The sequence below is a fragment of the Prorops nasuta genome, unplaced genomic scaffold, assembly GCF_024137725.1.
Source record: "Prorops nasuta isolate Cenicafe-Biocafe unplaced genomic scaffold, Cenicafe_Pnas_1.2 PNAS00018, whole genome shotgun sequence".
NCBI classification, from domain to species: Eukaryota; Metazoa; Arthropoda; class Insecta; order Hymenoptera; family Bethylidae; genus Prorops; species Prorops nasuta.
Genome location: NW_027116815.1, coordinates 1,592,781 through 1,616,718, shown reverse-complemented (window position 1 = coordinate 1,616,718; position 23,938 = coordinate 1,592,781). Strand labels below are relative to the sequence as shown.

Below are 23,938 nucleotides of genomic sequence, written 5' to 3'. Positions count from 1 at the left end.
AACTAAGAATTCAAAATGTTACCTGCAACGATGCTGAGGCGATCAGCCCACTTTGGTCAAAGTCCAAACTGAACAACTGTGTAAACCTTGTTGCATTCGAGTTCATATGAGTCCTACTGTTACCAAATGCCTCCAGAACCGTGAACAAAGCGTTTAATTTCTCTATTGTCAAAATCTGCAATGTAAAAGGTAAATAACAAAATATCCATCATCAATAACAATATTTCATCTAGAGAAAAGAATCGTCACCTTGTTGACCGTGCCAGCGGCTAAAACGAGGTAGTGCAGTGCATGTTTGAAATTCGTGGTTTTTCCAGAGCCACTACGGCCTAGGAAAACCAAGGAATGATCTCGTCTGGTCGCCAACATTCCTCGGTAAGCCGACTGTGCCATCGCATAAATATGTGGAGGCATATCTTCGCTTTTGCATCCTCGGAACATGTGCGCCACCTAAAAAGAGCATCAAATTTTATTTATCTCCAGAAGACAATGCTTCGAGTGCTGACAATATATATATATATATACCCCGAGCAATTCTTTATTACAGCCATTAAAAAAAGAAAAACATTTCTAGCACTCGAAAAGAGTGGATCTCATTAGGAAGGACACAGTGCCTCGTAAAATCGTCGGAAGATTTTAGAGACTGGATGGTTTAATTGCTATTCTCGTGACGTTGAAAGATTAGCACGTGCTGGAGACTTGCCTTCTCGGAATAAATAGCCAAGGGCGCCACCGGGTTGATAACGACCATGCTGTCCCCTGCGTACGTGTGGATCAAATTGCTGGCGTAGCGTTGTCTCAGTGTGTGCAGAACAGAAGACTCATTGAGGAATCGTAGCTGGGATAGCTCCTCTGCCTTATCGAATTGTGGGGGGTTTGCCTAAAGAAAACAAGCAGGCCTTTAGCGCTATCGCTATAAATAAATCTACCGGCGGCGTACGATCATTTATATATTCTATCGCTCCTTTTGTCTAATCTTTATTTCAGGCTCATCGCCGATTTGAAGGAGACCCGAGTGTATAAATACAATCAAACGCGTTTGGAATAACGAGAAACAAGAAAGAACGACTCGACGGAAAAATAAGAAAAGAAGAAAAGAACCTTTTCTACGTCCTCCTCGTCGACCAAAAGCTCCTCCCCAGTACCGATCAGTCGAATCCTCAACTTCCCACTTTCCGGATCCGCTGGTCCGCATCTCGTGGCCGGTGTAAATCCACCTCGGTGCAGCAACCAAACTCTCTCCGAGGACAGCCATTCTTTCTCCTGCGCCAAGTGTTCTTCCGATTTTGCCTGGAAAAGGAGAGAAGAGAGCGTCGGTATGAGCGAATTTCCGAAATCGCCAAGAAAGTACTCGATTAAAGGCCACTGGACGGATCTCAACTCAAAGTGGGTAATAAATTTTAAGAAACCAGACAAGACAATTAGCGGCTACTCGAATCCGAGGAACGAAATGAAATATTGTGAGAAGAGTCGACGAATGTGAATAATTTCAACGGAGGTGAAATTTCGGTGAGTGCTTTACGAGCGTGAGGGGACAGGATACGATTGAGTTGATCTTGAGGATGATTGCGAAATGGCGTCTTCCCTCATTTCTTCGGCTTACGCGATCTCTCAGTGGGACAAAGCGAGAGAGGGAGAGGGAGAGGGGGGGGGGGGGGAGAGAGAGAGAGAGAGAGAGAGAGAGAGAGCCTTGAAAGCATTATATCAAAGACATTCTCTCTGCCGCCCACACCGATGCGTTGCTACACATCGGTGGCAGTCGTCGGTGAAACGAGATACAAAGTTTTATGATAATTATTATATGGTAAGCCTGTAACAACAGCAAAAACGGTAGTGGCAGCAACAATGCTAACAACAGTAACAACAATCTTAAGATCTCCCCCCCCCCCCCCCCCTCTTATTCGATCTCTCTTTATCTATTTATCTATACATAATTCCCCCCACGTAGGAATAAACTCACGGTTCCGTCACTAATGCTTTAACGTTACTCGATAACACGACATCCATTGCTTCTTATTAGTAGCCACCGGTAGTCCTCGGCATATCGTAAATTAAGCAAACACGAGTCAGTTGAATCGAATTGCGCAACCGAGCCGTGGCAACGGATCGGATCGAATCGGACTCTCCCACAATGAACGCTCCAAGCGCCGATCGAAATCTACCAAACCTGCAATAATCGATTGCTGCTTTAAGGATCTAATCGATGGAATGTTACCGGGAAAGCCATTAACACCGCTCGTACACGCCAAGTGTCGTTTATCTCGCGCGCAACCATAATAAGCCCCGAGGAAGATGATTGCACCACCACGATTCCTTGCGAAAGTTGGCCAGAAATTTAGCTAATTATCGCCAGGCGACTATACATATATACCTACGTTTAATTATCATCCGTCCTTCTTGCACGATTTCTTCTCTGCTTCAAGAAAATTAATTATTGTCCATAATGTAGAAATGAATTTTTTGCTTCGGTGAACAATTGAATTCGTTTGATCGACACGCCAACGCGATTTTATGGCTGCTGCGCGGAGTAGCGTTGCTTGTGATCGAGTGATGGAGGAACACGAATCTTAGCGAAAGTTGGACAGATATGTAATTAATTATCGTCATTAATTAGCTTAGAAGAGAAATTAATTTTTTATTTTCGAGAACAAATAAATTCGTTTGATCAACGCCTAAGCGATTTTATAGCTGCTGAAGTATTGTTGCTGCTGGTCGAGTGATGGAGGAACACGAATCTCAGGGAAAGTTGGTCGGAAACTTGATTAATTATCGTCATTAATTAGCTTAATATAGAAATTAATTTTTTACTTTTTAAAACAACGAAGTTCCTTTGTTCAACGCCTAAGCAATGTTATACTTGCTAGAATATTACTGCTTCTGATCGAGTAATGGAAAAGCACGAATATTTGCGAAAATTGGCCAAAAATTTAATTAATTCTCGTAATTAATTTGCATAATATAGAAATGAATATTTTTCACTCGAAAACAATTAAATTCGTTTGATCCACGCGCCAACGTGATTTTAAAATCGTTGGAGTATTGTTGGTGCTGCTCGACCGATGGAGGAATCATGGGATAAGGGAGGAGTTAATGGTGCGTGTAATTACGTAAGTACGCGATCTGACCGAGCACCTTGCCCGTTTACAGGGAGAGCCGAGCTATTTCCTTTTACAGAGATAATGCGCCGCGTAAATAAATAAAGGCGGATTATTAGCCGTTTGCCAGCTTTATTATTGGGCATTTTGCCGACTAATTGCCGCCTTAATGCTCGTTTCCTGCGCGTTAAGTCAAGTACGTAACTCGAACCGCGCAGAATAATATAATAAGCACTCCGCGTGACTGCTTATGATAACAGTATTGATATTTCAATGATACGTATCGTTAGCCGTTTAATCGACATTTATTTATCCTTTCAATCACTTCTCTATTTTTGACTGAAACTTTTAATCGAGCGTAATAAATTAAATTTTCGTTTCTTTCTCGTTGCTGAATAATGAAAAACTGGAGAATGATTGTGTAATTAAGACATTAAAGTTGATTGGTATTTAACCTGTTAATTATTCCACCCTCCAATTTTTGTTTTACACTTTTAATCGAGTAGCAATAAAACGTTCAATTGACCTCTTCTCTTTCGACAACGAAAAATACAGAATGAAATAGTTGATAAATGAACTTGTCATTTATCTCTTCGATCATTCTATCATTAACTTTTGATTACACTTTTAATCGAATGTAAAAAAAACTTTGGTTTGTTTCTTGTTGATGAATAATGAAAGTAGGAGATTATTGTAATTAAGACATTAGTTTGATAATTTATTCAGCTTTAAAATAAAATAAATGAAACTTACAGGATATGAGAGTCCTTGAGACTATTTTCTTTAACCGCTGCAAGCACAGGAACACTACACATGCGTTTCCCACTGGCAACATTTACCAGTATATCAATTATTACATGAATTTTTTGGATTATAAAAGCTTTTAATTTCACCACATACTTCACTTTAATATTATACTGTTTAATAGAAGATTTTTTAATTATTAATTGAGAAAAGTATGATTTGCGGTAAAACGATTAACAGCGATGAGAATGTACGCGCGTCCGATGGGAGCGAGGAAAAATCGAGTCACTTTGTAATCGCGAGTTTTTTACAAAAACTCGCGATTACAAAAGTGACTCGATTTTTCCTCGCTGTTCTTTAATCGTTTTACCGCAAATCGCACTTGTCTTAATATATAATTAAATATCTTCTATAAAACGATACAATAATTGAAAATCTCGTAAATATTACCAGTGGGAAGCGCATGAGTTGTATTTGTATTGTGATCCTGTAGCTCCAAAGGAAAAAGTCTCAAGGATTCTCATATATCCTGTAAGTTTCATTAATTTGATTTTAAAATTAAATAAACTATCAAATGAAGAATTATTGCCAATTATCACTTCGATCATTACATGCTCCATTTTCTTTATAAACTAGTATAACCAACCATTGATGATACGTTAAATTCATCTCTCATAACTAAACAACGAAAATTGCAAGAGAGCAGTGTAATTAAGACATTAACCGAGATTGTGACTTCATCGTGTAAACGTTGGATATATAACTGATGGAATTCTATTGGAACTATCCAAGTTGTTATTACCGAAAGAGGAGATAAATATACCACATATATATATATATCTAAGAACTCAATCGAAGCGAGCACGTAACGCGCGTTCGATCGTTGCAGCAATAACAGAACAAAGTTCCGGTGTTTCGCGTGCAGATTTCTTAATTATCGTTCCGAGTGCGAGTGCGAGTGCGAGAGAGAGAGAGAGAGAGAGAGAGAGAGAGAGAAAGAGAGGTCGTGGCAAATTTCCCGAGAGTTTTGGTATAAAGAAACTAAAAAAAGGAAAACACAGCGAAGGAAGAAGGATTCTTTAATTGGGCGAAATGGTTGGGTTTGAGAGGCGGAGGGCCTTAGGCACAAAATCACGTGCTGCAGCTGCGCGAATAGTAGATTTCCGCGTGCGAGGCAGCCGCGTAAGGGATACGCGCGGCGGACGGCCAATTTCCTGGTAATAAATTAGCATGAATCAACGTTAAAGGCCGTTCGCGCACGCCGGAGGTGCCACCAGCTGGTATTGTTCGTCGCTCGTTAGAAAGGTACCGCCTAAAATGGCAAACCGGACGATTATCCTTTCTCTCTCTCTCTCTCTCTCTCTCTCTAGAATACCCTACAAAACTAACACGATCTTAGCTAAATCGCCAAATCCCACTACCTATATATACAAAATAAAAGAAAAACTCTTTCTTCATCCTCTCAAAACTGCATCTTGCACAATTTCCCCCTTTTTTCTATATAAATTCCCATATAGAAACTCTCGAAGCAGTAAACCTATAAAGAAGTTACCCTGCCAAAAGCATCGAGATTCCGAAAAGAGCAAAGGGCACGTTGGGGAAAAATAATCTCCGGCGAATTATTCGTAGATAGCGATTGTTTCGCTGGAGGGAAGCGTATATCGTTCACCAGCAATGCTCTTTTAAGGTAAAATAGATGAGAGATGTTCTCGAGGAAGGATTTATCCGAATGGGAAAAAATCTCAAGAATTCCTGATTCATCTAAAGAGATGCAGGGAGTTGTACGAAAGAAATTCTGAAGAGATGCAATCATTGGTCGATATTGTTTTGAATTACAATAGTCGAGAGATTGCCTACTTTTAAATAGATGCTCGATTATAGGAGGAAATTTATGCTACCCAGATATTTCTCCAGCTAAGTGGATTTTACATGTACTGGTGGCTCCTCGCGTACGTGAGACACACATGCACGAGGTATTCATTGATTCGTATTCATCAATAATCATTAATTTTGCATAGCTCGAGAGATAAAAACCTGATGAGCCGCGTAAAAGAATGTCGTCCCAGGAATAATGCATTTTCAGAGGCCCTGGCTTCGCTCATAGAATGGGAAAGATCGCCTTGAGAATGATATTTGGTTACAGAGGGAAACCGATCTGTATAAGAACCGACACGACTACGTTGCATGTTTGACATAACCTACGACTAATTTGCTTCCGAAGTTTGCAATCGCTTCATTTGTTACGCGAGTCTCGCTCGTTGGAAAAAAAAACGTCCCTTTCTCTCTAATATTGTTATATACCGTAGTCCATTTAAAGGTTGCGCTTCCCGAAGGTGCTATAAAACGGGACCAGCAAAACCGATCGTGACTCATCCCCCACACACACACACACACACACATATCGGGAAGGTAAAGATCCTTGTCATGTAAATTATGCGATCATTACGAACCGTTACGCTTGTCCTATAAATTATGCGATAGCGAGTCTTACGGATTAAGAACGGGCGGAATCAGATATAAAATTGGGAAAATTCAACGAACATGCAAAATACTCGCTACTAAATTGCCCTGGCGACCTCTCCAATTCTCCAGATTAATCAATTAAACTTTAATCTCCGAATTAATCACGCTGTCGCATTTTTGCTATCCACGCCAGTTATTTCGAGAAATAACTGCTCGAACCTTGCTATACCGTAAGAGAATATCATCCAGCAGAGGATGCAGTGTAATTTTTATTTGAAGAACCAGAGTCTTTTCAAAGGCAATGAACAGATTTTTCAACCGATCAACAGGTTTCCCTCATTACAATTAACAAAATTTATCGATATAACAATTTATTCGGTATATCGATAAAGTTTGTTGATTTTTTCTAACGATAAATTGTCCAACGATTTTTTTCTCATTAGGGACGTAGTGCAAAATATTACGCGGAAGAAGACGCAGTGCAATTCTTACTTGGAGAACACAAGAGTCGTCAATAGAGACACTGACCAAAATTCTCAAACGATCGCAACGAATCGTCGTTATAACAATCGACAAAAATGATCAATTTACTTGATTATTTAATATATAGATAAATTCTTTATGATGAAAAGTTGCGTAACAATTTCTCTCAGTGGGGATATCGAAAAAAATCTCGAGAGCAGCTCTCGAGACTCCCGAAGATGTACAAGGTTCGGTATACGCATTTCAGGGAGGTTGAACATTCTAGAATTCGCGGGCAGCCAGGTTATACTGGTGGATGTTGAAGAGGTGTGTCTCGCAATTGTCTCGTGGGGTACCTCGAAAGTTTGCGGCGACACTCTAGCCTGCAGCAACACTTCCAGTCTCTTCAAGCACTCTTCTTCCTCCTCAGGTTTGTTGCTGCTGTCGAGGGTTCTGGTCTCACCGAGAAAATCCCCGTTTGATCCGATCCTCCTCCTGCCCCAACCGTTCTTCCTGGCCAACGCCATCTCCAGCAACTCCTGCCACTCGACCACGTCGTAAAGCGGCTTCCTCCGCATCCCATTAGTTCCCCTCTTGGTGATCCTCTTCGAGCTTGGAGCCCAAGTCTTGAATCCGTTGCCTCTCAAGCTTAAATTTCTCAATGCTGCGTCGTCGGTCTCGCAACTATCGGCTTCCGCTGTGATTCTTTGCCACTTCCGTTCCCTCGGGCTCCTGATCACGTTACTGTCGTCCCAGCCAGCCTCCATCTGCCTGATCTTGTCGTCGGAGTATCCTCCTCGGAGGCTGTCGGCCCAGGACTCCTTCTTCATCGACTTCCTACCGCACTTGGAGGAGCAGTAGGCGTTATGCATGCTACTTCCGGCTTTCCTCTCTCTCTCCGAACACTCGTTGTTACCGATACTCTTCTTCGCCTGGAAACCATTCTGTCCGGCTTCCGAAGAGTTGAGACTGTCGCTGTCGCTGTACTCCCAGGAACTCGTGCTGTTCCTACTGTGTTTTCTCGTCGATTTGTTCGCCACTGACTTATCCTGGCTCGAGAGAACGCTGCTACCGTCCCGAAGACTGTTCGACCTTGGCTTTGGAGCTTTCGTGCTCGGCGATGATGAGACGGTGCGCCTAAGGTTCTGTTTGGCTATTCCGCTACCATGGGCCTTTCCTCTGCAAGATCTGTGCAGCAGCTGATGAGACTGCAGGACCTCGTCTTGCCCGATGATATCTCCGTTCCGTGGCATCATCGATCACGCCTTTCCTCCGCGGCGTTAATGATCCTGATTAACCTTATGGATAAACATCCTCCTCGTTTTCTCAAGGAAACTCTGTAATTCTCTATCCGATCTTCATTCACCTTTCGTTATCTCGTCGTCCATTTCTTCTTCTTGTATAAATCCTCTTTTTTCAACTATTATACTTCGAATGTCCTTCAATGCAATTCACTCATCTACAAAGTTTCCTTGTTTTGGTATTCCGATGCTCTGTCGTAAATGTGTGTACCAGGTAGATCTCAAGAAGAGAAACAAGTGTAAACGGTTGATATCAAGGATTCAGCAGAGAGTTTGTATTCCAACGTGTCAGTTGAGAAATTTTAATCGGGACTATTGTCCCAACGACCTTGCTCTTTCGTGCCTCTTCAACTTCGAGAAACTCACTGATTTCATCGAGTGCCTCTGCAAACGAGATCCACTTTGCATTCGGTTTGCCTCATTCTACGTGTCATTTCACTTTATCAAGTGCCTAACGTGGCGGGACAATACGATTCACAGGGTCTCCTTAGTTATTAGAAAGCTACTTAAACCGTAACAGTATATACACTCTTTGTCTCTCTTGCCCTTTACAGTTTCGAGGATTATTACCTTTTAATTTCTCCCAACTCACGCACCCACCAATCAGCTTCGAATCACTATGTTCTTACTCTAACGATTCATCATTCAAGATCCCACTACGGTAACACGTCAAAATTGCATGCACCATCAGTTCTTGCAATTTCACGTATTACAAAACTCCCCTACATGAGGATTTTCAGAATAGACTAATAACAGTACGTACACTCTTTATAACTCTCTAGCTCTTTACAGTCTCAAGGATTACGAGCTTTTAATTTCCCCAACTCACCCACCAATCAACTCCGAGACACTATATTTTACTCTCGCGATAGATCGATCATTCAAGATCCTTCCACAGCAACAAAAAATCAATCGCTGGAGTTTCTACGTATATACATAAGCACCAATTTTAATTTCACGCGTTTTACTAAAACCTCCTAGAAGAAGTGGAAACTTTAGAGATAGGTATAGATTTCTCAGTGATATTTGGTGAAATTATCGAGACGATTTGTCAGTAGGATTTGTAGGTTCGTTGGCGAAATAAATTTCAGCGTAGATTCCTGGAGAGGAAAGTAAGTAAGGAAAGTGTTGATCGGTGAGTTATCGCGTGATTTGTGGCGCGAGTCGGCCGGCCGAGCACACGGCGAGTCTCTCGAGTCTCGACTGATCGTCGCAGCTCTGGCGGCTGCGAAAGGAGCGAAGCGAGGTTGAGAGAGAGAGAGAGAGAGAGGAGAGGAGAGCAAAAGAGGCGTGTGCCCACGGCAGCTCTTTTCCTACGTTCCCTTTACTCCTTCCAATGCTACCCCCTCCCCCCTCCCCACTCAATCACCAATTCCCTCTCCTACCATACCATAACGCTCTCTTCTCACGTGTCCTCGCGCAATGCCGATCCTCCCTCCTCCTAATAATCCCAAAACCGATTTCCACCACTTCCGCTATTTTCACTCGACCACCAAAGAAACAAAATCCCATGCACATTTTCCATCATTATCTTTTGAAAATTTCATCTCAAATCCATATACGTGACTCGAGACCTCGATTTCCCTCGTAAAATCCAATCGATCGGGATAATTATACTTGATAAAAAATCGCTAATTACCCGTGCACTCTGGATTCGGTTCCTCGAAAATTTCACATCGAGCGATTTTGTCGAATTTCACGCGAATCTTCTAGCTGCAATTATATATATATATAAACATATAATTGGCATCGAACAAGGCAAATATTCCCTGTCGCGAATTACCATAAGCCGCTCGGTGACAAAGTCGATCGATTAGCTTTGCATACGAAGCGGCAAAGTTAAATCGTGGAAAATATTTTGCTCGTTGCGGAGAAACCAGACGTGGTCTCTCGTTAGCGGAGGGGGGATTCGAGATGAATTTAAATTTGTCGTGTCGTCGGGTTTCAAAGTATAATCTTTACAGGGTAAAATTATAAAGGAGGCTTTCTCCGGTGGTAATTAAAATATCGATAGATCGATCTGCGCGTTGAAAATTTATCGGCCCGGCCGTTCCGGGAATAAATAAGTATCGCGTGGCCACGGTGGATCGGTTTAAACCAGTTTTTGTAATAATCGCGAGGGGTAATCGTACCGTGGCGCTCGACCCGATGCCTCGAGCGAGCTTTTCGAGTAGTGCGCGCTATTTTATTGCAACACCTGCAGCTCCTGCATCTGGATCCTCTTCCGAGAACCACTCCAAGAAACATTCGTAATGTCTGATGTATGTATATATATATATATATATATACATATGAGAGGCTTGTGAGGATTTATCTGTAAACATACCTCTCGATGCCTCGTATGTATGCGTATATGTATACACCAATAAAGCCTCCATGAGCCTCCGATGAAAATGCTACCGATCGAGATTGATCAGGACCGTTCGAGACCAACAATTTTTATCCAAATAAATCCAATTGAATTACAAATGTGAGATTTTCCCGTGACTCTCGGAGAACACGCGTGGTTCGGCACGTGCTGGAGGGAGCCCACAAGAGGAGACTATTTTAAGGGTAGCGTAGCACGCGAGACTCGCGTTTTCCAAAGCAGCCGACACTCGACCAAAACCGGAGTCTATTCACGGCGAACGATTTACAAGGCAGAACGTCATTTCCGTCTGCTTCTCCTCATCGTACCTCTCCCACACTTCGTTGTATACGTCAAATTTTTCAACAGTTTTTTTGCAATCAGGGAATGTTTAACAATGGAACATTTCTTGAGGGATGAGAATTCGACGAGAAGATTGAAATTTTACGGTGAACGATTTACAAGACAGAGAATCGCATTTCTGTCTATTTATATTCGTACTCTCGTTTCCTGTTGGCTATACGATATTTCTTAGTTTTTTTGAATCAAAAAATTGCAAAGAGTTGAAAATTTGCTGGAGGAATGACAGTTCGGCTAAATCATCGAGAAGAAGCAATATTTTCCAATGAGTGCGTCCATGTGGGAGATTAATAATATATTTGTATATATTCGATTGGATCGTCATAGGAGCAGTAGGGAGGGGGGGGGGGGGGGGGTATAAGAACGCGCCACACCCGAATCTGTCCAATGGAATTCCACGGAGCATTGTTCGGCGATGGCGTCCGGTCCTGATGGCAGCGATTTCGCGTGAGCGGATTGCCACATGACAATTTCACCACCAACGATTATGACGAGGGTCCACGATTCGTGGGCAGCTCCTGTCAGCCGACCAAACGGAGGAATCGACCCCGAAGCCATTTTCAAAAACACCCACGTAATCCTTTCCCTTCCTTCGTCCCATCACTATTCTTTTTCTTAACTGAAAAAATTATAGTTTTTATTTCGAAAGAAAGAAAAAAAAGGAGAATCGTATAGCGATCGGGTAATATGCTTTTTATAATTGTGTGACTCGAGATGCATAAGAATAGAGGAGGAGGAACAGGAGGGTTGCCATGTGTTTTCACTGACGGTGTACAAAGTCTTTTCCCATTTGCACATGAATCATTTTACGTCGATTCACTCTCTTCTGTTCTTTCTCGAGTGAGAACTCGCTCTTATCAAAAGCGTCAAAACGTCGCCGCTCCGTCAACGCTTACGAAATATAAGAAGAACACTATGAGGCCTTATTGCGTTATTTCTATTTTCGGCCAGTGTATTTACAGCTTTTCTACTACCGTCTCCGTTTGATCTACAGACGCGATTCCTTCGAAGCGTATATAATCGATGAATGTGAACGAAAGGGTTATTATATATACTTGCAAAAATTACTGGTTGGCTGAATAAATTTTGTGAGAAATCTCATGATCGAGAAATAGGGAAAATTAAAAAAATTCGTCCGCTATACTTAATTATCATCAGCGTGATAAAAATAATTACGGAGACGTCTCTGCGTTTAATATACAAAATTCTTTCCATCTGATTTAATTGACGAGTGCAAAAGAAAAATTTTTATATACTTGCAAAAATCACTGGTTGAAAGAATACATTTTTTAACGCGTCTCGTGATCGAGAAATGCGGAAAACTCGCGCGTTGCTTTATCGTCAGTGTATCCAGAATAGTCGTCGCCGTCGTCGTCGTCGTCGGAGCAGCTGGGCCGGAAGCAGAGAGAAAAAAATCCACCCGTGTCTTCTCTTGGTACGAGGAGGGCGCGACTCGCGGAAAAGGGTATGGACAAAAAAAGCGTGACGCTCGAAATTCGCCACTGCCACTCGGGATCGGAGAGAAGCGGGAAAAAAGTAAAATTGCTCGAAAATCATTATTATTAACGTGAGTTCGCCGAATTCAAAAGAAAATTATACGAAAAATAATAGCGTGATAGAATTTTTACAAAGTGCTTCTGGCTAAAGAGACACTCGACTGTATAGTTACGCAAATCGTCTTAATGCATCTTTTCAGCCAATCGTGAATTTCGGCTACTTTGTAAACTCGTAATAATATAAGAATAATGAACAAAAGAAAAAAACAGTACCATAATTTGGATTGTAAAGAAACACACATATTAGGAAGGAGCTAAAACCACCACAAATATTTTTGGAGATTTTCGTAGAATTTTACAACGATGAGAATAATAATAACATGATAAAATGTCTATATAAAAACTGCTTTTTTTAAAAGAGACACTCTACGGTTTCCATAAATCCTCCCGATGAATCGTTTCGGCTAATCGTGTATTTTGGCAACTTCATAAGCTTACAATAATAAGAATAAAGGAATAAAAAAGATACTCCACCTTGGATCGTAAAAAGTACACATTGATTAGGAAAGAGGAGCTGGAAGTAGGACAAAGATTTTCGAGATTTTCATAAAGTTTTACAAAGTAAAATGAGATATTTATGATTGGCGAGCGAGTGGAAGAAGCGACCGAGGTGAATCGTGTTTCTTCGGAGGATGGAGCATGCAGATTTGCATGGTGGGATTCTGATTTGGCGAAGGAAGTATATAAAAATGGCACGAAAGGAAAGGTCGGTGTCAATTGAACGTGGTTTTTAGAAGGCTGACAGGCGTTTTCTCGAGTGGAGTCCCGTCGTGTTGCGTCGGGTATCGTTGATTGGTTCTCGCAGCGCGCAGAAACTCAAACGACCTTGCTCGGCATATAACGCGAAACGTGGGCGTAGATCGGTGAAAAGATTTCTGTCGTTGCCGTTTAAGCGCAGACTACTTTCTCACGCGACGCCGTATCTCGCGCTTACTTACTACATACATATATATTATATATGACCTGTATATATATATATATATATATATATATATATAGCGAACCATAGATAATAACAAATTAGAAACAAATATAGCCGCTGGCTAGTCAAAAGATTCCCATCACGCGTTGATCGAAGAGAAAACCAATGTTGGATACGCGGTGTAATTTGAGCGAACGTTGGCGAATCCTGCAATTTCCCCCCATTCGTTTATCAATTTTCGCGGAAAATCTTTAACGACTGCGATAAGAGAGACGAAAAAGGGTAGTTGAGTCACAGCTACGCGTGAATTGACTACACACACACACACACACACACACACGAACGTGTGTCGTAAATCCATAAAGCAGTTTGCGCGTCCGATACGGCGTCCCCGCACTTGGCGCTCTTTGCTCGCTTCGACGTCTTGCCATAAATTTGCGCGTAAACCTACATTGGAAAAAGATGCAGGGAAAAAAGGGCCAGCTAAAAGAAAAACCAATCTGATCGGTCCTAGAAGGATCCGGTCCAAGAATTATGCTGCTGCGGTGCGTTATAACTATGCTGACAGTTTGATTTAGCGTTGGTCAGAAAAAAAAAAAAAAAAAACACTTTTCGCAATCTCTCCAAAGCAGTTTAAAACGTAGCAATCGCGCGAGGAAATTTCGCCCAAAGCTGGGCTTGGTCGTATACGTCTTTGGCGCGACGCAATTAATTCGAAGCTCTATATGTTCTTCTCTTCTTATAGATGTATATTTTTGTTCCGTGTATTTCAATACAAACACAATTAAGTGAGAATGTACAGTAGCGCATATGCATACTACATGGAAGAATGAAAAATTCTATCGATTGTGAAATAATAATTATTACCAATTTTAAAGAGAACTTTTCAAAACTTACAAAGAGAATTGTCAAATTTACCAATGTCACAATGTAATATTTACAATTTCAATAAGATTGTAAGTATTACAGTATAAAATTAGTGAATTTAATGACCCTATACTTAGTAATTGTCGAAAAAATTGTTTTTAAAACCTGTAATAATTGTCTTTCGTAATTAAGGGGATATGGTGAATTGCAATTCATACAATTTTTGCTATTTGCTTTTTTCCCAGTGTCAACGCTATCTATGGCATCTTTTGTCATTTCGGATGAACTTTTTCCGTGTACGTATGCAATCATACATTTCGTTTCACTGTCAGTGTGTTGATACGCAATAAGCTCATAAAGGTAAGGCACAATTGGATATAAACATGTGGTGCGCTATTATAGCAAATGGAAAGTGACTTTTGCTGCGTCGTTACGTGCGAATCCACCCTAAACGTACGCTGCTTTAAAATTGAATTCTCGATCGCGAAGCCCAAGATTTTCCAATCCTCCACTAAATGTCAGGCATACTGCATTTATATATAGCACGTACGAGGATAGAGAGCTTTTTTTCTTTCGCATCGAGACTCGTCATAAACCGAGAGAGTATCGTTAATTCGAGGACCATAAAGCTCGGAGAGAAACGGCCAGTCGTAAAGTTCAGCAGTACTGGAAGCTGTTGAGTAAAGTGCAAACTGTTGATATAAGAAAAGGAAAAATTAATGAAACTAGAATAATATTTCAAGAAACAGCCATGGATCCTGTTGATCGCGAGTGCAAATTAGACTGGAAGGTTGCAAAATTTTGCAATTAGAGCGTTGCTTTCAACTTTGTTAATTTGTGTGATTAAGAGTATTAACGTGAACCGAGGACGAGATAACGTATAGTGTCTGTAAAGCTACTGATAAGATGTAGTCTAAATATATATAACTTTCTCACTATCGTGCAGAAAAAATAAAACTGAATCCAAAACTGACCTAAAAGAAGAGAGACCACTGAAAAAGTAATTATATCAATTTGCAGTTGCTTGAGAAAAAACTTAATTGATGCAACAGGTCGATAAAAATCCTCACAGAATGCAAAATTAATTGATTCAATTAAATGCGGAGTGGATTTCGCAAAACTTAATTGGTCAGTGTGCAGAAACAGATAATGATGGTTCTTGATGGGATTGCAATTAGGGTTAGAAGACTAAAGAGAGAGGGTTAAAGAGAGCATAGAAGACACGTGGTTAATTTTCTGAAAGTTCGTCGACCGGCCGAGAGCCGAGGAAAAAGGAGGATATCGTGCGGAGCAACAAAAGCTAAGAAGAGACATCTCGCGGAGGGGTTGCGCGATGATGATGCAGGGACGCGCAGGCGAGAGGAAACTTGCAACGAACAAGAAAGGCAGGCGTTGACGCGGCAATAACTCGCCTTTATTAATGCACCGCTCGCACGTGGGTGACTAACAATGCGATAATCGCAGCTAACTTTTCATTAAGCCATGCGCAAATTTGACAGAAATTCATTTCACCTTTTATATATCTGATTATCTGGATTACACAAAATAAGAGCGTAAAATAATCGCCCGTTCGACGTAGATAAATAATTAATTGAGAACTAAAACGTCGAAAGAAGAGAAAATTGTAACAGGTTCACTAACGGGATAATAAGAAGAAAAGGAATACAACCTCGTTAAAAATAGGCGAATATTTGGCGGAAAGGTGAAATTGAAAAAGAGGGCAAAAACGGGGACAATCGGCGTTTCGACGCCCTCGCGCACCCGCGCGCGCTTCGCCCTACGCTTGTCTCGTGACAAGACAAAGTTTCAGGACTTTAAGGCTGCATCGCGTGTATCGGCAGGGCAGTAGCACACGAGGTTCGTCGTAGGGGCCGTTAAACTTGTAGCCGGGTGGCGTGGGCAAGAGAGACTTTTTTTGGAGACTCGATATTTATAGAGAGGCAGCCGCGTGACGTCATGCTACGACTGCACCCATAGGCGCATCGGTCACGTGACTCACTCCCCCCCCCCTCGCGGGAGTCAGCAATTAAGCACATTTGTTCCGGTCCACACCTAACCTCACCCCGCAAACACTACTCCGCGCACTCTCATCTGCGCACTGCTGAATCCATTATAATTTTTACAAACCAGAAGCGATGCGTACAATGACAGCTTTCTTTCAACTCGCATGAAATTAAGCAACGGTGCATTGTTCGCTATAATATAGCAGTGACGATACAACGCTATAATCCAACAGTGGAAAAAGACTTAGCATCCTATAACCTCGCGCACACACCGTGATTTATCGAGACGTTTCGTGCCTCCTTCTCTATTTTCATGAAAAATTGGAGAGTCAGCCCTGATATAGTTTTGCGCGCGATAAATTCACTTTGCGACGGCTCGATAAATTTTGAGATTCTGGCGCGGGATTGACGAGCGATGCGACGTGGTGAAAAAGGAAGTGCGAGTAGTCTGAGAGTGTACGGAGAGAGGACGCCCCCGCAGCTGCTACTCGTCCTTACCCGGATAGAAAAAAAGATGGCGGCTGGCCTACATACTAGCGCAACAGGTTGCAACGACCCCGCCTATTAGAAGCTCGCGATATTCGCACTTGGCCGATTATCGTTTTGCGTCTCTCCTCCCTTTAAATCGCTCATACGGAATACTTGGCTTAAAGTTGTTTTACAACTTTTAGTCATCCAATCGACTAAAAATCGTCTAAAAGATGTCTTTAAGTCACTTGGTGCTGTACGGACGTATACGTAGCTCTAGCCAAGAAAACTTACAACAGCTAATAACAACGTTATGTCAACAAACATATGTGCATTATATATATATATATATATATATATATATATGCATAAACGACAAGTTTTATACCGATTGCTATCGATATGCTATTTAATTCAATCACTCGACCGTTATCACGCTAACCTGTATAATATTATTCCCAAGCAAACGAGCGGATTGAACAAAATGCCAACACAGCACTTTTCTATATACGAAAACCAAATGAGATTAATTAACGATCCTATATGTTCGACGCATTTCAGCAATGACTCGTGTTTCCAGCAGCACAGTCAAGCGTTATTCTTAGAATGATAAATCTCCACAAGAGAGAAAGAGAGAACGATGGAGCATTGCACGAATGGTCGATGAAATTAGCTCGGTAAACAAAACTCAATCATCCAACCAGGCGCATCGACGTACAGCCTTATGCCAATTATCGAGAGAGTTTTGAAATAGAAATACTGGTGAGAAAAAATTCATTAGAGTCCAATCGCTTCAACTTGCATATATAGTAGAAACTCTGATCACTGCTTAGAGGAGGCACTCGGTCGAAGAGAATGATAACGATCGGTATAGAAATGGTACTGTGGAAAAATTACAGCTTATGGGAGATTATTGCCAGGAGAATATCGTGTAAGGAAAATAAGGTAGCGTTTCTCCTCACGAGGATTGAAAGTTTATCGCTCCCACTCGCTACCCCGTGGAAAAATAGAAATACGGGATTAAAAAAAATGCGGCGGAAGGATCGGAGGACGTACGAATTACGCTGGAGAAAAGTCGGAGGAATCGACCGAGAGACACGAGTGAGTCTAGATAACCGTGTATGCGAGCTAATAATGGTCCGCGTAATGCTCTGCGCTGTGTAATTACTTGCCTACTCTCGGAAAGTACACGCAATTGTAATTACGTAATCGGCATTACGTGCGTCGCCCAGGATCGGGCCCCCGGCTACGTTATCGTTCCGAGTGCACGAGGGAAAACGAAGAAATAGAGAGCCAACGGTGTGACTAATCGTTGGGCCAGATATTCCGAAGATTGCGCGCATGCGTAGCGAGCATCCTATATATACAAACAACGAGCGACCTCAGGAGAGAAGCTTCGTACATTGTTTACCCAACGATTATCCTACTCCGAACAACTAGAAAATCGTCACGGCTTTTCTGCTGCTCTCTTAGCTAATCCGTTTCAACGATTCGATGCGCCATTGGAACAGCAAGTTACCGTTGCTTTGCTTAGATTATATACTATATGTATATGTATGTTACTGGTATACGAGACTCACCATTATTATGATTTCTCTGAGATTCTTTGGTCCTCCGCGCGTTAGAAGAAATATATTCGAGCTTAGTTATTTGTTTACACGCAAATTATACTGTCGAGCCACTCGAATAAATAGGGTCAAACCTCCCCCACGGCAACTCGCACTTTACGATTCGATGATTAATCCTGTTACGCCTTTCCCAATGGAAACGACGTCCGAGAGAAAATCTCCTGTCTGTATGGATAAGTTTATCAAAATTTCTCAGATCGTATCCCGTTTGTCAACAAACGCTTCGGAAATTAACACGCGAAGATAAATTTTATTTGTTTGTGTTTAGCAAACATTTTTGGAGGCTTTTGGTGAATGAAAGGTTTTTATCGATCGATTAGTACGATTTTTCAGTGTAAATAGATATGCGGTAAAGTTTTTTATGACCTTTTTGTCTGTGGTGTATATACAAAACACACCTTTGTTGTCTGAACAATTTTATAATCAAACAATTCTAAGGTGAGAGCAATAAATTCTCTCATAATTTTGCTGTAATTAATAAATTATCGAAGATCTGGTATATAATAATTTAGTAGGAAAAAATTGTGAAAAATTTAATTCCAGTGTATTACGAAAGGGGGGTTTATGAAATTTTAAGATTAACTTTGGTAATTTTGTATACAACATGCGGTTTAGTCACTGAGAGGAAATATGGCAGCACTTTCAACGCCTTAAAGGTGCTGTTGACTTTACCGACTTGCGGTAGATAATTGAACTTTGCAAATGACAATAATATTAAAACGGATTCAAGAGTTTCGATAAAAAAATATACTATCCAAAGTATATAGTAAATTACAATTTTAATAAAAAAAAAAATAATGATTTAAAAAAAAGTATGAGAAAAAGAACAAGTGATTTGAAACTATCTACTAAAAATTGATTCGTGAAGAAAATTATATAAGCAATTTATAGATAATGGGATTCTGTTAATATTACTTGAGTAATTTATGGTTTGTAGAGAAGATAATTGAGGACGTCTACCTTACCGTCAACCGATCGTCGATAAGCTAATTGAGACTGGTGAGATTACTAAGTTTTCAATATAATTCTGTAGAAAAGAAAATGGAGAAAAATATTTTGACACTTAATTGTTTAATACCAATAATCTGTTACATTCTTCAGTTGCTCTTTTCAATTCTAAAGATCGATGATCGAGCAAGAAGCGGGTAGCAGTCTCGAAAGAAATTCGATGAGTATAGCAATGCGTCGCCACCAGTCACAGAAGATTTCTACGAGTCACAAAGTCACAATCTAATTTAACGAAGACGCTTCGAAAGCCCGCAAAAGCTGCGTCCCCGTAGCTACGGATTAGGGAAAATATAGAAAACTCACACAGTCAAACTGTGCTCAATCCCAGCGTATACCTCCCGTATTCTAGCATATATATATATATATATATATATCTATAGAAAACTTGGAAAATTCTACGGGCTGATGAAATAAGAATTCCACTTCCCGCAGTTCACAGATGAATTATTTATATTACCAATTGTATAATGCTAATTCTAGCTTATTACTGTTATTATTATTATCACCCTGATTATTATATAAGCGAAGAAACCTCATAATTCAGCAATGGGAAAATTTATTTTCATTCTTCAACGTTGCTAATCGAATATTTCTCAAGCAAGCCGGAAAATCTTTTCGACCGAAACTGCCCAAGAAGAGGAAGAAGAAGAAGACAAGAAGCAAAAATGGAAGAAGCAGAGCAGTATTGTTTCCACTCGTGTACTGCTTAACACGCACAAAGGAAATCGTAATCTTTCTGGTTTCCGCCCAGTTAACCACGCAAGGAAAACACTAGCTGTAAAATTCTTTTCAAGCTCGCGCTACTAGCGGAGAAAGGGAGGGTAAAAAATAATAATGATCGAAATTTAGCAAGCTACAGGACTCGGTTAGGTCGTGAAGATATGCACGAATGAAGATTCGTACTTAAGATAAACTCGATCCCAGAAAAATCTAGTCCATTGTCTCTTGGATAAGATGCTTACTCCTAGAAAATAAAATTGAAACGAGTAAACTAGAACGAACGAGAAGGAAAGTCCCGAAGGAACAGGATACAGTCTTTGAGTGAAATAGTTTGACGCTTGAGAAAGGCTTAATCGTCGGTTTTCAATTTTTCTACAATTAGCGACGGTTGGATTATGCTCGGTGGAGGGAAACGAGTGTCGAATAGTGGCGATAATCGTCTTTAATTTACGTTGATAGTTCATCGACGCCAAGTTCCTCGGGAGCAACGAAGAGATCGAACGCCACGTAACACGCGTTCCCCATTATTAAAGGATTACGGTTGCTGGCTCGTGATGGAAACGAGCCACGTTGCCGCGAACGAAGAGCCCGGCTGATTTACCGTTATGCGATTACTATGCCAAGCCAGCCTAGAGAATGTGGGTGGATGGTAAACCTTTGCCACTTTTCTCTTTCTAACTACAATCCTTACGTACACATTATACATCTTCCTCTCTTTCACCTATTCCCCTTTTTTACTCCCACTGCCACTAACCCTCCATTTCTTTCATTTTCCATTTTCTACATACTCACGACGAACAATACAGTTTTTCAACAACAACTTCCTAGCTTCCATGCACGCGTTCCTTAAATGCAAATGCATTAAAATTTTCTTCCGCCTCGAACCATTTGACTAGCCTGGTCCGCAATAATTGACGGACTCATTTTCTTTAATCCCTCGCGCACAATTAAGACACGGTTAAATTCCTATAAAATTATACTCATATATATATACGCAAGTACATTGATTTTTATCACGCAGATATTTTTATAATCGAAATTATAGCAGAGTCGATGCAAAAACACAGACTAGGATCAACTTGATAAATCTTTCTTACGAGATTCTTCGTTAAATTAATGTACGTATCGAGAAGAATTATAAAAAGATATAGAAAGTATAATAGAGCAGCGTTTGTGAAATAATTTCTGCGCTAAGATTAGTTTCGCTTTTATTGGAATCGCACGATGAAAGGAGAGGTCCGGATGGAATGGGAGCGTTATGAAATGGGTTGGTTGGCGCGATTGAATGAAATTGCAGAGAATGAATCGCGCGAAGAATCTGGAGCAACACGAACGAATTCTTGCGAATCGAGGAAGCCTCCTCGGTGGTTAGAGACTCGCTAAGGATCTTCTTGGACCGTTTTTTTTTTTTTTTTAGAAAAACCGTTGGTGTTTATTACAGTTATGCCAAAACATTTGAGCAAAGAAAATTTGTTTGTGCGTTGGTACTCGAGTTTTTCCTTTAGTTTCTTCGGCTACGCTGAGCCGAGGTTCCCATCAGCCGCATTCCGTCTCCGATCCCTTTTAAAACGCCCCGTCATTTCAATCTTCGCGCAAGAACGGCAACGTTGCGTCATACTCGTGCACCACGAGGAAGAAAAATTCTTCGACTTATTTCCAATATACTTCCACATCAATCAAGATTAATGTAAGCATTCACTCGCTCGATTAGATTTTAGCGTGGTCTTCGGATACTAAAATTTAATCTCCTCGTATTTTCTTCCATTTATCGCCCATCGAGGATGATTCAAGATCAGCCATTGTATACCTACGGCTGATTGCTTTCATAAATTACGATTTATGTATTATGAAAAGCTTGGTGAATTTTTCGCTCTGACGTTTGTGGCTCGACGACGGCCCGATTTGCGGTTTGTTTTCAAAGCAAATAAATGCACATGCGAATGCGCTAACCTTCGATTTATTCATTCGAATCGAGGCTAAATTTGTGGCCATAAGACGACGGTATACCACTTGTGTGCTTGCATAATACATGGCATTATTCAGTGGCTCATGCGCAGAATGCGAATAATCGATGCTCAAATTTGGCAAATAAAATGGTTTAACGTTAAAGCTACCGTTTAGCGAACAAATTACCCTTTTTAAATGTAAAGACATGCATATAAAAAAACCTCGGTATGTTCAGTGCTAAGAAAAACTGATAAATTAATTGAAAAAGGCTGTTGCATCCTTCTAGCTTTCTCAGTTGAATCAACGAAAGCAGATTCGATGGAGTTACTGGTATACAAGGAAGAATTTGATGACTCCACCAAAAGTTTGTGTGTGGACTCGGATCTATCGTGTCCGTCACGCGATCCTATCGTATCGCCAGTATGACTCACCGTGTTTTGATGGAAACGCAAACTGCCAGAACGGCGAAGCGTGCCACTACGAATATTGGCCGCTGCCAGTTCTACCTGGCGTCCATCGCTGCCACCCCTCCTAGAAAGCTCGGATAATTCAGCTACCGGTTGCACCTAAAAACGAAAAGCAAGATGTAACCAGAGCACGCATAAATTAAAGATGCGTTCGTCGAGCGAACAACGAGAGCCTGTACATATAATTTCCACGAGTAAATTCTGCGAGAACCCACTCAGATCGTAACTAAACAATGACTGGCGCGGTACGTGTATGAAAGGGGAGACTTGGTAAAATATCATAAAATATCTCACGAGCATTAATAAGCGGCTGGGAGATTGTTGCTCGGGTGAAAAACGGCAGAAAAATGGGCAGTAGGGGAAAAAACGTAACGAGCGAGAGAGCAGTTGCAACAGGAGAGTGGTTTCATAGGGTAATTTCGAAGCTGTCGTTGCTGTCAGCTTGTCGCGAATGAGAAACGACGTTTGTATGGCATAAATAATTACAGGAGAGGAGGTATATAGACAAGTGGAACAATTGGTTCATAAACACGACCCAAATTGAAGGGGCGTAATGTAATAAAGCCGTGTAACGATTATCGATCGCGATGCACGTGGTGGAGAGTCGGCTAGTTGATTTTGCCACGAGAGACATTTTGCTGGATCAAGTGGCTGGTTTCAGGGGCCTCTGGATGAGAGGGTGTGGTGCGGCTGAGAGAGGTAGTCTCTGGTGAACGGCCGTGTAAGCACGTCTCGGCAATTTTTCTCATGTCACGTAGGAGCGCGTGCATAGTTGACAGGTTTCTCTCTCTCTCAGGGCGATCTTGACCCGCGCACGAAGACCCTGGGTTGGGCCCACTGACATTTACTCCCTGCGCGCACCAGTATTACCCAAACTCGCGGAATGCCGCCACTGAATCAAATGCCACGCTTGCCTTGCGCCTTCTACCCTCACGACTCCGCTCGTGACGCGATCCAGAAACGAGAAACGATGCAGCATGAAAAAATCATTTGTAGCAATGAAATTGCACTCCGATGTGTGACGTCACGAGGATGAATAATGATCGATGGGCAGGTCGCGTCGTTCGGAATCAAAAATATAGGTGGCTTATGTATGCATAGGCTTGCATACTGCGGGTTGAGTAATATGATTTGGGTTTGGTTGTTTTAATAACAAACGAGAGGATGGGCTCTTCTTCATTTTCCAATGACGGATTCATGGAGTTTTATCTATCGAGCGTGTAACCGGTACGCGTGCACGAGGCAGGAAGCAGGATGTTGACCGCAAACGCGTTATCCCATCTATGTAAATAGCGTCACGTTCTCTTCCCCCTGAAACTCGACCAACGCCATCTTAAATCCTAATCGCATTAGGTGCTACAACGAAGAATTTCAGTCCAAGGCCATAAAAGGAAGCTCGTTCATGGGAATGATCTATTTTCGTCGAAAACGGAATGATACGGAGGTGATTTGTTTCGACTGCGTCACGACGAAGCACGAAATGCAGCGATTATCACGCCTCCCAGACGGAGAGTGGACGGGGACGAAGAGCGCGTGAATGGAATCACCGAGAGAGAGAGAGAGAGAGAATTCCGAGTGCC

The 23,938-nt window shown here is 41.4% G+C and overlaps 1 protein-coding gene across 4 annotated transcripts in view; it reads right to left on the bottom strand.

The window, feature by feature from the left end:
* Nucleotides 1-23,938, bottom strand: part of Mhcl (Myosin heavy chain-like) — a 62,137-nt gene that overhangs the window by 31,173 nt on the left and 7,026 nt on the right. For 2 of the 4 annotated variants that reach the window (XM_066737977.1, XM_066737978.1), the window contains exons 5-9: nucleotides 22,323-22,457; nucleotides 1,102-1,290; nucleotides 704-880; nucleotides 250-450; nucleotides 23-175 (exon numbers count right to left, since the gene is read on the bottom strand). In XM_066737977.1, coding sequence (XP_066594074.1) covers nucleotides 23-175; nucleotides 250-450; nucleotides 704-880; nucleotides 1,102-1,290; nucleotides 22,323-22,457 — 855 coding nt within the window. Of the gene's footprint in view, nucleotides 1-22; nucleotides 176-249; nucleotides 451-703; nucleotides 881-1,101; nucleotides 1,291-7,120; nucleotides 9,192-22,322; nucleotides 22,458-23,938 lie in introns of those variants that run through there. The other 2 variants (XM_066737981.1, XM_066737980.1) reach the window with 2 other exon arrangements.